This window comes from Canis lupus, chromosome 1 (genome assembly GCF_003254725.2).
Source record: "Canis lupus dingo isolate Sandy chromosome 1, ASM325472v2, whole genome shotgun sequence".
In the NCBI taxonomy this organism is placed as follows: Eukaryota; Metazoa; Chordata; class Mammalia; order Carnivora; family Canidae; genus Canis; species Canis lupus.
In genome coordinates this window covers 80954037-80968761 of record NC_064243.1, presented here as the reverse complement: position 1 = coordinate 80968761, position 14725 = coordinate 80954037, and the positions used below count along the sequence as shown (strand labels likewise).

The 14725-nt window shown below is 38.5% G+C and overlaps 1 protein-coding gene across 2 annotated transcripts in view; it reads right to left on the bottom strand.

Annotated features, from left to right (window-relative positions):
* LOC112644686 (guanine nucleotide-binding protein G(q) subunit alpha) overlaps positions 1-14725 on the bottom strand; it is a 306975-nt gene that overhangs the window by 77431 nt on the left and 214819 nt on the right. For both annotated transcript variants that reach the window (XM_025423273.3, XM_035699957.2), the window contains exons 4-5: positions 4369-4497; positions 1598-1727 (exon numbers count right to left, since the gene is read on the bottom strand). In XM_025423273.3, the coding sequence (XP_025279058.1) occupies positions 1598-1727; positions 4369-4497 (259 nt within the window). The remainder of the gene's footprint in view (positions 1-1597; positions 1728-4368; positions 4498-14725) is intronic.

Here is a 14725-nt window from a genome sequence, read left to right as displayed (position 1 = left end):
ATTCTAACAAAAGGATATATATCACTCTTATGAGGTCCTTCTGGGCAAAGTTAATTTTATGTTTCATTTTTGTATCTCTTTAGATACTCTGGTACCTAGCACATGGTAGACAAGCCCTCAAAACATTTTCTATCTTGACTCAATTTTCAAAGATATTAGAAGTGTTGTCTTATTCTGTTCCCCAGATAGCCATTATATTCAAAATACTGATCCAAGCATGACAGAACAACAAATGAACATAGGGATAGAGACATACATATAGACAGATTATAGCTAAAATTCTGATGGTAATTGCTTAACTTAAAATTTGGTAACTGACCGTCATCTATTTTAGCTTGCTTACCAGGCACTTTGCATTATAGCTACAGAGAGCAAATGGCTTAAAAAACATTCTTACAAAGTTCTTTGATTCAAAAGCCCATATACTTGCACCCCTGGAAAGATTCTGAAATGCACAATAGGTAGGTACCTGAGCTCTAAGTAGGATACTGGTTCCCAAACTCTTTATCAACTTTGCATACAAAAGAAATGCTAAAAAGGGTTGGATATGTATTAGGATAGAGATATTAATACTTGCAGAAAAATAAAATATTTAAAAGGACCAGAAACCAGAATTCTTCTATATCAAAAAATGTATAGTATTAAAAGTGTATTTTAATATGCCAGATTATATTTTAATTAGCTATTGGAGATAGCTCATTTCCTTCTTTTCTTTTTTTTCTATCCTATTAGAAGGATATTTAAGACTTACTACTGGCATGTCTGTCTGCAATTTTTGCCTCTAACAGGTCATCAGGCATCTTTTTCATTTCCCCAACAGACGTGCGCTGAACTCCAGCTCAAAGCGAGTTTTCTATGCCCCTGTATTATCCTCCATAGTCAACTCTGACTCATCATCAAGACTTTATCATCCTCAAAATCCATATTTATACCTGTTAGGTTTTCATGTAATGGGGAGAAGATGACAATACCAAACCGGTTCTCCACACAGGCACATCAAACATATTTCTTCCAATCACTCACTGTTTAGTAGAGACAAAATTATGCCACAGCCTATAGAATTCGGTAAAAGCAGAACAGCCACGTCACCAAGACACTTCTTGGCTCCATAATGAACTGATCTAGAGCCCAGCTGCAAAGTCACTCACATTTGCCAAGAGAGGTTTTGAGTACTCTTTGGGACCCACCCAATGAGTACACAAACAATGATTTAAACAAAATGAAAACAAAACAAAACAGGCTGACTCACTCCAATACTCCCAGCTCCGTCCTGTAGGAAGAGGGCTAGAAAATGACGTGAGGGTTAGCCTATATGATTTTCATTTTCAGAGCGTCTACACAGCATGAGGAGTAGAACACAGGGTCGAATTAGACCCGAACACACGGACTGGCTCATACATCTGTCAAAAGAATCTATGGTTCTGATTATACCATGTGCTACCACAGGGTTATTTTTATTATTAAAAAAAAAAAAAAAACAACTCAGTCGTCAAAAAGCAGTGTGATCAGTTTACCCCATGTTCCATGCTCTACATCCCCTTATTTATTTGTATCAGATATTGAAATGATAATGTATTGCCTGTCCGAGAGCACTCACCTCATTGTCCGACTCCACGAGAACTTGATCATATTCACTAAGCGCTACTAGAAACATGATAGAGGTGACATTTTCAAAGCAGTGTATCCATTTTCTTCTCTCTGACCTCTGGCCCCCTACATCGACCATTCTGCAAGGTTAACAATATTCATATTAATAGCATATAAAGAAAAAAAGGTCAATATAAACACAGCTTTATTTACATACTTAGGAAAAACATTGTCTAAAGAGAATGATCAAGTCAACTCAATTAAGACTTACTAAACATCTACTAATTTTCTGTTACCTAACAATCCCAAGTCAAGACATTCTGGATAATAAATGATGGTGGTTATAAGAAAACTATTTGATTTGTATGAAAATAATGCCTCTGTAAAAAATCCTGTACCAAGTCAAGCAAAATGGTGTTTCACTTAATCATGAGCAGAAGAGTAAAAAATCAACTCTGTTTTATTCATGGTAAGCTCTAATGGCAAGTACTGACTTCAGTTTCTTTTTCTATAAAATGAGAATGAAAATCCTTGTGTGTTTCTCAAGGATGCTAGAAAAGACTTCACATACATTTAAGAGATTCAAGATGCTATGTGTTTCAACATGGCATGCAATGCTTCAACAAAATGCAAATACAACTCCACTGATACTTTATCCACAGAGTATTTTGACTTGTTTTCTCCTTCCAATACTGGCAATAATTTGGGACAGGTCCAGTTATGTGGAGTAACATGGTGCCATTGGCCTTATGCACAAATAAACTTGCTAACCTGCTTCAAGTGAAGCAGATAAGACATTAAGATGCTGCAAAAAGCCATTATTTGAACTCTTTCAAGGATTTTTTTTTTTTAACCTATCAATGATGTGCTGAGTTACTTGTTAGGAACTAACACTGACATCAATTAATTGGAGTTTAATGTTTATATGAAAATATCAAGCAATACATGGCACCCAAGCCAAGTTTCCTCAAATTGTTCAATCCATATCTTGACTAAAATGTGCACAGTGTTTGCAGGATAAAACAATTCCAGAGAATGAAAGTTTTAGGTACAAAAGTCTGAGAGTAGGACTCTGAGCATTTGTTGAAAACTGAAGTTATGTCTGGTCTTTTCCTGCTTTGACACATTAAGTGTAAACCAAGAAATCATCTAGTGGCTACTTCTAAAAGTTCTCGAAGGCACAGAAGAGATATTTAAGGGGCAAAATAATGGATTCAGGGAGACCTATGAGCTATGGACATCAAACTAGAATTTTTAAGTCTTCAGAAATATTAAATTCTAGCTCTTCCCTCATGCCAAGTGAACACTACTCATTTATATGAAATCCTCATTCTATAAAACCCTGTCACATTGAGCCCATAAGATGCTTTTTGATGATGGCGAGAAATTATTATCCTTAGTCAATACCTCTACTGTAGTGGCAAAAAAAAAAAAAGTTCTTTACAGCTAGTGAACAAAATGTAGTAAAAACAAGATATAAGAATAACCTTGTTTCAGAATTCACTATTAATTATAAAACAGTGAAGAGATGAAAATCTCTGTGAAATGCTCTGTGTCTTCTGAAAATACTCTGTAGTGCAGTTATATGAGGTAGGAAATTTGGGTGTTCCAAATTGAAGATCTCTAAATGCTGTGAGCTCAACCAAAGCTTAAGTCATCCATCATGCTGGAGCTACAAGGAACCTTGGTGATTATTGAATACAACCATTTTAGAGATGGGGGAAAATGAGGTTCAGAAATATTTCTAAAATGCCACTTGCTTTACAGATATGTCTATAAAAGTGGCATATGGCAGCCAGACCTGACTACAGGGGCAGAAACTGATTAGAATAAAACCCATAGTGCTTTGTCAGGGAATGATGGAGGGCTGGCTCATCTGAGCCACTGTAGCAGAGTTACCCAGTGGGAGTCACATAACTCCTAATTCATGTTCTTATAGTAAATGTAGTTGTCCTCAATGGTATAGGTTCCCCCAAAGAACTCAACTCTCTATACTCCAAGATATTCAAATGGCTTCACTTCTCAAAACACAATGTGGTTCATATTCTAACTAAAAGTGTAACTGATGGTATAATAAGATATTAAATGAAAACACATTAGTATTACATCTTTTTTTCTTCTGAAAAAAATTAGAATGCTTCTGCTGAAGTATTACTCAGAGAGAATAGCAGGAAAGCTTTTCATTTTTTTTTCTATACAAATTTAGAGTAGGCCCATCAATCCATTTTCAAAATTATGTATTTTGAAAAATCTCAAGCAAGTTATTTCAGGAATATAAAACATCCCATATTTTTATTGCTACTGAAGGATTCTCCATTGGTACCAGCAGACTTGGTGGAAACAACATGAAAGCTCCAGACAACATACAGTTTCTATTATTAGTAGAGTCACAAAGTCATTCATATATCTTAGACAAATCTAAAAAATATATGCATTGACTTCACAATTAAAACATGACTCAAAAAATAGTCAGAACCAGTTCTCAAAGAATAATCTTCAGAACCAATGTTTAAGTGACTGATTTTGTTCAACCACTAGCAAACTTAAGATTTCATTGATTTCTTGGTGATTGAATTTGCAATGAGAAACCTGCCCATACATCCTTCCTCTGCTTTCTCTTTCTGAAGCATATTATTTCATTTGTGTATCTAATGATAATAATTGGTCCAAAGGTGATATTATTCTAAAGTCTACACATGATTTCAGTATTTCTAGGGTTTCCCAAATGCACTATGCAAGGCACAGGAGCTGGGAGGTGAGTTTCATGTACTCAGTTACTACCTGAAAATGACACTTTGTAAGTCAAAGGGGTATTCGATGATCCCTGTGGTGGGGACTCGAACTCTAAGCACATCTTGTTGCGTAGGCAGGTAGGCGGGGTCAGCAACGCGGTCCAAGTCATTAAGATAGCTAGAGGAGGGAAGACACAATAAGAAGGTTAGGACACCATCATGCCAAATCTGGCCTATGGAAATGGAAGGGCAAAAATAAATTGTAAAAGAGAGGTGGAGAAGAGGAAGGAAAACATCAGAAAAGAATAGAGAAACCTAGAAAGTTGAAAGACAAAGCCAACCTTCCATCTGCCACAGCAAGGTAACCCATCTATGGGTTATCTGGTTCATAAGCTTTCTTGTTTCTTCTCTATCATTTAGAACCCATACAAAAAGTAGGGGGCGAGGAGAAAAGAAATGAAATGAGTCTTCTACTTTCTGCTTGTTTAGCAGGTCTGATGGGTAAAGCAGGAGTTTAAAGCAAACGGTTTTTGAATTACTTATATAAATTTTATTTGTATATTTGTATAAATAAACAGGTAACAAAGTTACACATAAGGTCAGAATACTTTTTTTTGTTTTTCCTTTTTGCAGAGTATCAGAGCCTTCTTCTGGAATGTATTTCCTTATTCCCCTAAGAGAGGGCAGCAGCATACCATGTCCTAAATTCTGTCCAAAGCGAAGTCATTTGTGATTAATGGGAAGCCACTACATTTGAGATTTCTGGATACTGAATTAACAATGTCTAGAGTCAGATATTTCCAGTGTTTAGAGTCACCACACCTAAACTATATAAATTTATCGGCTTATATGATACTTTTCTATTCTACTAAAAAATGCTTTTCATTTTGAAATGATTTTAGACTTACAAGAAGTAGCACAAATATTACAGAGAATTTCCCTGTACCTTGCTCCCAGCTTCCCCCATACTAAGACCTATGTACTGACAATGCACATATTATCAAAACCAGGAAATTGACATTGATCCAATACTATTAACGACAATCTATTTAGATTTCATTAGTTCTTACAGACACACACATATACAAACTTTTTAGGGGTGTATAGTTCTGGGAAATTTTATCACATGTAGAGATTCATACAATTCCCACCACAATCAGGATACAGAATTGTTCTGCTACCACAAAAGATGTGTCCTGTGTACTGCCTCGCCTAAGCCTAACCTCTGGCAACCACACATATGTTCTTCAACAGAGTCATTTTGTTATTTCAAAAACATTATATTCCAGTTACTTTTCATTCTCTCAAATTGCAAAAAATATTTTGCAACTCTGAGAATGATGTGATTTGATATAATTAACAAACAGGAGAAAAGGAGTTTCTGCACAGCATCCTAATGACTTCAAAGGCCTGCTACGCTCCCCTTGGCCCTGAAGAGGATGGGGCACAGATACAGTTTCAAAACATACAACTACAAAGCGTATACGCAAAGTAACTAACATGCAAATAAGACTTAAAAGGTGGTCCCATTAATAGAAATGGAAGGTATTAGAATGTCAACACCTTTATGCCTACAAATAAGACAGTGAGTTCTGAGGCACGTAACAGAAAATGCCTGGTGCAGAGCAAGTGGTAATTCAGCAAGTGCACAATTACTCAGTTGATGTGTATTTGTGCACTTAGGAGAAGGGTTCTGTCTTACCCAGCCTTAGAATTGCCTCAGTATCTAAAAGAGTGCCTGGCAGACAATATTTAAGGAATATTGGTTGGATGGATAGATGGATTTCCTATGCTGGTATTTAGTCTTAGCATTATTAAATACTTTGTTACTAGAGGTGTCTCCACATTAATTATATTATGAAATTTGAAAATTTGAAACTGGGTGCTGACAAGAAATAGTGCATTATTGTTAGAGAAGATTCATGGATTATAAAATAGCAGAGCTAAGTGACTTTCACAAAGACATAAAATTACTGCCTTTTTGGAGGTATATCAATTCTTTGAGACAAAAAAAGGATCATCTCACAAATTCCTAATGCAAAGTAGTGAATTAATTAGTATTCTACTGGCCTCATCCCAAACACATCAATGATTCTCTAGCTGGCAATCAGCACTTTACTGACTGATAGGAACCAGCCTGATATCTTTAATTATTATAAAAATGGCTAGAGGATGAATACAAGGAGGCTGGGAAAACACTGGTGTGGGAGGCAGGAGGAAAAGTAGGTTGGATCCAAAATTTTAGTCAGTACCTTGGCATGGTCTTGGAGGTATCTGATGTGGTTAAAGAGCCCAAGTCCTGGGAGTTGGTTTGTATCTCTCCACAGAGAAACCAGCTCATCACACTCTAAGTGTGAAATCAAATGGCTACTCTGTAGACATCAAGTTTTATCAACTCCTTGATTTGAAAAACTTGAATGTACATTTTGAAACCCATGGGACCACCACTTACTTAACTACTATATATAAAAATCAATTCAGAGGAATCAGAGAAGTTCTAACTTACGCTGACAAGCTGGCTCAGAAACATGGTGCCCAATAAACCATTTCTACTCACTTAATACAATTCACAGAGGCCAAAGAGAGGGCAGCTAATTCTTGTACACCAGGTGCTGCCGTGTTCCTGTGCTAAAGAAAAATCGTGGCTTTCTGTTTGCCGAAGGTGAACTAAACAGACTACTCATTGCCACTCCACTTTTTTTTTTATTTTTATTTATTTATGATAGTCACACACACAGAGAGAGAGAGAGAGAGAGAGAGAGGCAGAGACATAGGCAGAGGGAGAAGCAGGCTCCATGCACCGGGAGCCCGACGTGGGATTCGATCCTGGGTCTCCTGGATCGTGCCCTGGGCCAAAGGCAGGCACTAAACCACTGTGCCACCCAGGGATCCCGCCACTCCACTTTCAAATACGAATGTGTATTTGCATTGAGAATTTCAAGAATCATCACACGAAGTGTGAAATTATAACACTGTACCCTATGGGACTGATTCTGTGACCAAAAAGCCACTTACTGTGGCTTACTGACTTCTCTAAAAATATTATCCATGGTATCTGTCCACCAGCCAAGGGCACTACTGAAATACTAGCTGAATATCTACAGCGTTCATACTTACAAGTATATTCTTCCTTCTTCATCTTTCTTTCACTCTTTTTCCATGTCAGTACGGTTCACAGAAAGTAACAACAGCTTCATCACAACAAACTTACACTGACCACTTACTTGTCATGCTCTGATCTGTCCACTGCCCGGGTAATGACAAATTTCATAGCAAGGAAATGACTATTACAGATGTTCCATGCACTTCTGATCAAATGAACTACAGTTCTTTTTTTTTTTTTTTTTTTAAGATTTTATTTATTCATGAGAGAGACACAGAGAGAGGCAGAGACATAGGCAGAGGGAGAAGCAGGCTCCCTGTGGGGAACACAATGTGGGACTCAATTCCAGGACCCGGGATCACCCCCCAAGCCGAAGGCCACTAAGTCACCCAGGTGTCCTTGAACTATAGTTCTTGCTTGACATTCTTTTTGCTTTGTCTCAGTTGGGTGGTGGAGAGAAAGGCTCACTTTAATTTAGAGTCTTGAAGTTATATTAATTGAGCTTAACAAGAGAAAAAAGCTGAAGGAAACAGTACTGAGGTCTGCTAGTTATACTGCACATCATCTAGAACCCAAACCCAAAACACCTCCAAACAAGGCAAGAAAGACAAAACAAAACAAAACAAAACACCACAACAAACCACCCAATGAAATAGAAGACATAAGTGCCTGTGTACCAGGGGAAGGTCTGAATGTCTCAGTAGCTACACCAGGATTGAAGACAATATGTGAGGCAGGTGAAAGGTGTCTGCAGCCAAGACCTGCATTCTTCATTGCTGGGGGGTGGCTAGCAAGGAGAGCTTCTCCCTGCATCAGCGCCACCTACCCACCTACGTGTCCCCCCTTTGTTCTGTGCTCACAGCACATTCTGCATTTCACATTTGCTTTGGGGAGGAAGTCACTCTGCTCCTTTAGAAATATGGTTATGGAGAGGTAGGACCAGCACATCCTCATGCGTTGATTCTTGTCACATTCTGAGAAAAGGTAATAGAAGAGTCTCTGAGCTGAACTGTGTTTTCCATTGAAGCATCTCATCTTCTGAGGAGAAACCTGGGTGGAATACGGGGGTGGGGGTGGGGGTGGTCCGTGATGGATTATTCCATTCATTTAACCTTTTACAAAGAAACACCGGGATCTGAACAAATTTATATTGCAGAGTAAATTCAGAGAGTTAATTATAGCTATAATTTGTTTTGTAGGAATGATTCTGAGTGGCTGCTGAGGTCATTCTCAGGGTGTTGCTATGGTGACAGGCACAAGGTACATTTCCAAGGCAATGTATGTGTAACAAGTGGCTCGCTGTTCGTGTCTGGTCACTGACACTTAGCTGAGGTCCCAGAACACAGCAGGTGCTCAACACGTGACCCTAATTAAAACAATTTTATGGAAAATGCGGTAGTGGTTAGAACGGCAGGTTATACCTTTTAGGAGAAAACACAGGAGTAAGGGGGTTGTTAGCTACCTGCCTTTCTGTAATTACCTCGCTGGGACATCACCGGCCTGCATTATGTAAGAACTGAATTCTGAATTTAAATGCCTCTGACAAATATAGAGACAACACAGAAAGGAAAGGCATCATTTAACTTCATTTAGCAGATGTACTTCCTGCTCTTCTTTGGGTCCTGGTTGCAGAATGAAATAATTTGTGTATCAGTTTCATGCTTGTCAATACCCAGCTTTCAGGCCCTGGAATTCGCTCTAACCCAGGCAAATGGAGGGAGCGGTACCTTCCTGATGGACAATTCTACATCTTCTCTTTAATAGAAGAAACAGGTTTCTGATGGTTTTCAGTGAAAGGCAAGGCAACAAGAAAACTCATGTAGTAATATTTCGTTTCTTTCCTACCATGAGAAAAATGCAGGGCCATCTAGAATTCACAGATACCTTTTGACCATGACATTCTAGAAGGTGCTAAGGCTATGTCTGAGATCTCCAGCATCTGATCCCTGCCTGCAAGGAGTTTACCAACATGTGGCAAGAAAAGAGTTATATGAAGAAGAGAGAGGGTAAAGTCATTTTCTGGGAACTTGTTTGAACTGTCTCTAATTCTTGAAAATTATCCACAAAACATCCTTCTGTAGTATGAGTGATCTGATTAAGGAAGTCGTGCTCATTAGTTTATAATTACACCTTGTAACTGCTAAACTCCTTATATATTTAAATTCTGGGTCACCTCTGGCTATAGAAAAACAAGAAATTAAAAAATGGGATATAATTACTTTAAATGGTTAAAAAATATATGAGGGAAGCTTAAATGTCACTAAAATAAAAGCCCCAATCAAATAAATTATGTCATTTTTCTCTCTTGAAAAATTTTTTTTTTTTTTTAATTCCAATTGGGGGCACCTGGGTGGCTTAGTCAGTTAAGTGACCAACTCTTGATTTCAGCTCAGGTCATGATCATCAGGATGGTGAGATTGGGCCCGGCAGTGGGTTCTGAGCTGGGTCTGGAGCCTGCTTAAGATTTGCTCTCTTCTGCCGCTACTTCTCCCCTTCCTCGCTCTCCCCTCACCAAAAAAATTCCAATTGTTCTGTTTTGCCAGTAGTTTGTCAATAACAGTTTTGAGTTCACCTTCCAATTTGATTTACGCTCAAATCTGACATGTAATGGGAACTGATTTTTGTTTGAAGTATCTTTTTAAAATTAAAGAGAAGAAGGGGTGCCTGGGTAGCTCAGATGGTTAAGCCAGCCAACTCTTAGTTTCTGCTCAGGTCACGATCTTGGGGTCCTGCTCGGGCTCCCTGCTAAGCGGGCAGTCTGCTTGTTTCTTTCTCCCTCTTCCTCTTCTCCTGCTCCATCTCGCTCTCAAATAAATAAATAAATCTTTAAAAAAAATTAAAGAGAAAAAATCCCCACCATCTATGACTGGAAGGGTAAGTGGAAATCTAAACCAAGAATAGCACAGAAATTAGAAATACAGTGTTTTTTTTTTTTTTAAATGAAAGAAACATGAATAAAATTTAGAGATGACTCAGCAGGTAAACTATATCACATTACAGCTGTGGTTAAAAAAAAAAATGTAGCAAGTTATAGGCATACAACCCTCAGCAATTACACCAAAAGGGGGAAAGTACCTGTGGGTGGTAAGTGAAAAAAGGAATCTCTGATGTTTGGTATAAATCCAACCAAACATAGTAAGATAAATGAATAGCGCCTTGGAGTATTTAATGTAGCATGCTATGGGGTGGCGTTGCGGGTATGTGCTGGCATACTTCAACCCCTGTGGAAGGGCCTCCTATTGAGAGGCTGTATTTATAACAGATTTGCAGCTCAAGTCAGATATTAAAAATGAAGTTCTGGCACAGAAAATGACTCTGGGTAGAATTTCACATTTTTAATTATTGAAAAGAAGGTTAGAAAAACTAGGTCAACTTCATTAAAAATCCTAAGAAGACCTCATTGTAAGAGGAACAGTCTTGGGGGAGTTGAAAGCTAGATCATGTCGTGAGATCTTATTTGGCACTGTCAAAAGCAGTGGAAGCTAAGGAGAAACCAGAAACCCATGATTCCTGTATAGGTACCATGTGACCACAAGGATTCAAAGGCAAAAAGGAAAAGAAATTGTCAAAGTGAATATTAAAAAAAAAAAAAAAAAAAAAAAACAAGGGAAGAAATAGGTCTGCAAAACTACCATTCTGAGGGGAGAGTCAAGTACAGGTTTTGGTGCCAAGAGCCATCCAAGTCCCTCCCTTATCTGGCAGATCCTGCTGCTGAAATGAGCCTGGTTGGTAATCTGGTTAGGCTGGTTAGCAGCAGAGGATTACTCATTACACAAACACTCCCATCCCCTGAAAGAACTCATGTGGTGGAGAGCCAACTAACGTTCCTCCTTTCTTTTTTTTAACACCTGGCACAACCATGATCAGAGTTCAAGGAAACCCAGCAGGTATTAACAGGGATTTGGGTCCTAAGTAGTTATTTGTTTTTAACACAAAATTCCAGATTTAAAATGAGATCACCCAGTGGTAGAAAGGTGGTGATGCACTCATGGTTTTGTGAGACCGACTCAAGGGAGAACAAAAGAGAAGCCTAAGAAATCCTGCTTTCCAATGATCCTTTGCCTAAGAACTAAATCAACCCAGAAAAGCAGATTTGTAAAAGTAAATTAAGTATCTTTTAGAAAGATTCTATTTCTGCGTTAAACAGTTTCAGCTTTTTAGGGATCTTATATATTAATAGTTGATCTGGATGTTTCACATAAAGAGACCATCAGTGTCTAATGGGGAATGGACTGGGCAACTGTGTGTCTATCAGAGAGACATGAGGGCCAGGGCCAGGCTTGGGTGACAAAGATAGATTCTCAAGTCTGTTGCTCAAACAAATAAATTGACTTTATAATTAAAAACAAAAGCAAAATGAGGCTAAGAGAGAGAGAGGAAGTAAGAGAGAGAGAAAAAGGAAGAGGCCCTTTTCAATATGCTGGTTTGGCTCTGTGCTTTGTTAATTTGTCTTTTATATGATAACTTCCAAAGCTGCCGACTAATTTTGATACAATTTTTATACTTCGAAAAGCTATCAAGAAACACCAGAAAACTCCTTTTATCCTTGCCTGCCTGTCCTGAAACGCAAGAGCAGTGCTTAATACGGTTAATATAAACAGATTTACTGAAAATCTGTTACATGTTAAAGCTAAAGCACTGTGTGTGTTGGAGGGAGGGGGGATGGCACAGGGAGCTGGCACAAAATACTTAATATATATATATTCTTTGCCTTGAGGGATATCAGGCTACCTAGGAAACAAAGATAGCACAGATGAATCAATTAAGAAATAATTAAGTGCCAAATTGTGAGCTGCTAACTATGAATGCAATAAGAAAAGAGAGATGATTATGAACTGTAGTCACTAGAGAATAGTGTGGAGGAGGAGTGGGGGATGAGTGACACCGCACAGATGAAATGAGATTTGAATAGGCAGAAAGGAAGAGAGAAGATGGGAAGAAATTAGGAAAGACACAGAACGTACTTACTTTCTTATTACTCATTCATTCATGCAATTATGTTCTCGGAAAGTCTACACTGAGAGCTAGGCACTGTGCATACACCGAGCGGGAACCATAAAATAAGAGAAAAAAATGTGAGTCCTGTCCTCCAGGAGCTTGTACTCTGGCAATGGAAATGAGAGTGCTGTAAACAATCATGCTATAATGCAGACATGATGTGGGTCATCAGAGAGGCTTCAGGATTGTAGCCAAGAGTCAGCAGTGAGAAAAAAAAAAAAAGGCTGCTGATTCAAGCAGGCATCTCAATGTCATGTCCCCTTAACTTGGGCATGGGTTCTGTAGGATCAGCCCCTTCATTCTGACATGGATGATCAGGTCTGAGGACATGGTCATATGTTACACTACTTGAATCAATTATAGATCAAAATTCAATTCATTAAATCAAGATGCCATAGTGATAACGAAAAAAACCCAATAAGGGTCAGCCAATCAGAGTCAAAAGACTGACTGACAGGGAGTCAAAATAAAGGAACCTAAGTGACCTTAAGGGTTATATATGGATAGCAAGGGTCCTGGGTTGACTTGTGACTGGAGGTTGAGTTGTCTTCTGGTCAGGTACATGTTCTACTAGGCACCTTACAAAATCCTGTCAACCCTACTCTTGGTTCCATTGATGGTTCAACCCTATCACACTCCTCCCTTACCAGCTGTATCAAGCACTATGATGGTACAAAAGGTAAGACTATATGTAAGACACAATCCTTGCTCTTAAAGCCAAATCAACTCAATGAACACTTCTGGTCGTCTATACCACCTTTAGTACTAGACATCATTTGCATGGCATTTAGAGGGGAATGAGGGGGAATATGAGAGTTCTCTGACGCTCGCTCCCTATCAAATTTTGTTGTGCAAAGCAATGCTTATAGAATACTGCTGAAGGAATATGGGCCATCCATCCTCAGAGTACTCTAAAATTTAGCTTTGGGGAACTCAAAGTAGTGGGGTTCTAAGGTATCTAAGTGGAAGTAGAAGCAGAATACCAGTTGCCTTTCAACATTTCTTCTACATGAGCAATTTGCCCTTTTGCTGGGGGGTTGGGAGGATCAGACAGTATATATTCTAGGCTTTGTGGGCCATTCATTTTCTGTTACAACTGTTCAACTCTGCCAATGGGCATGAAACCAGCTATGGACAATACATAAACAAATGAGTATGGCTGTGTTCCAGTAAGACTTTATTTATAAAAACAGGCAGCAGGCTGATTGGTCTGAGGGACTGCCAATCCCTGTTCTGTAGTAACAACACCTCTGGTCTCAAATGGGGACAATGCCATCCTGGGTGGATCAAACTACAGAAGTCACAGATGCTCTGCCAAAATGTGAGAAGGCAGCACACTGACAATGTGAAGCCTGTCACCCATAACCACTATACTCTTTGAGCAGAGTGAATGAATGGTAGACAGGTGCCCTTTCCCTACTACATCTCAGTAATGAAGGTTAGAGTGTTAGAGCATATCTAAGTCTTATCTTAGCATCTCTAAAGCGCCAAGTGTTCTGAAAAAGGAATAATAAAGACCCGCATCTTAGAGTCATCAGAGTTCACTGTGGAAGACAAATACAGGGTTTTTTGTTTGTTTTGTTTGTTTTATTCTTGCAAAAGGTTATTAGAAGATACGGCTCATTAGATAACAAAACAGAACAAAAATAGAGGTAAATATGTCACTCAAGTGAAAAAAATGACACTTTATTGTCGCTCCTTAAAAAGACAAATATAACTCAAGATCGATGCCCTCTTCCAAGCTAAAGACAGCATTTTTAGTAATTTAACCATGTAGAATATATAATCTCTTTGTTCATTCCATTTCAGGTAAATTTCAGGGTGCCAGGTTTTCACTTGACTGCATAGGATAATGGTTTCTCATATAAAGACAGTCTGCTGTAATAGACTACAGGATTTCACAGTTTAAAAGAGAATTTAAGAGATTATAGCTAGCACACTAGAGGCAAGTGAGGTTTACAGTGAAAGACTGAGAGGTGATGAGGGGCAGAGGGAATTCCATCAAAGACTAGACCCTGACTCAATGTTCTCTTGACAAGACAATGGTCTTGTCTGCCTCCAGAAGTCTGCAGTAGGCTTATATTCCCTTTTTATCATCAGATAAAAAGTAAAGTCAGGATGGCTGCAAGAGTCAGAGGAAACACCCTAGAGTTCCAATATTTGGCTCATCAGTAGGGTACTTTTAGCACAGTATCTCTTCAAGAAGCATTTGGCCCCAGATCAGGTGGATATGCTAAATCCACCTCTGAAATTCCTTTTGTACTTCAAATTCAACATTCAAATTCCTTCTGCATTTGTATATTAA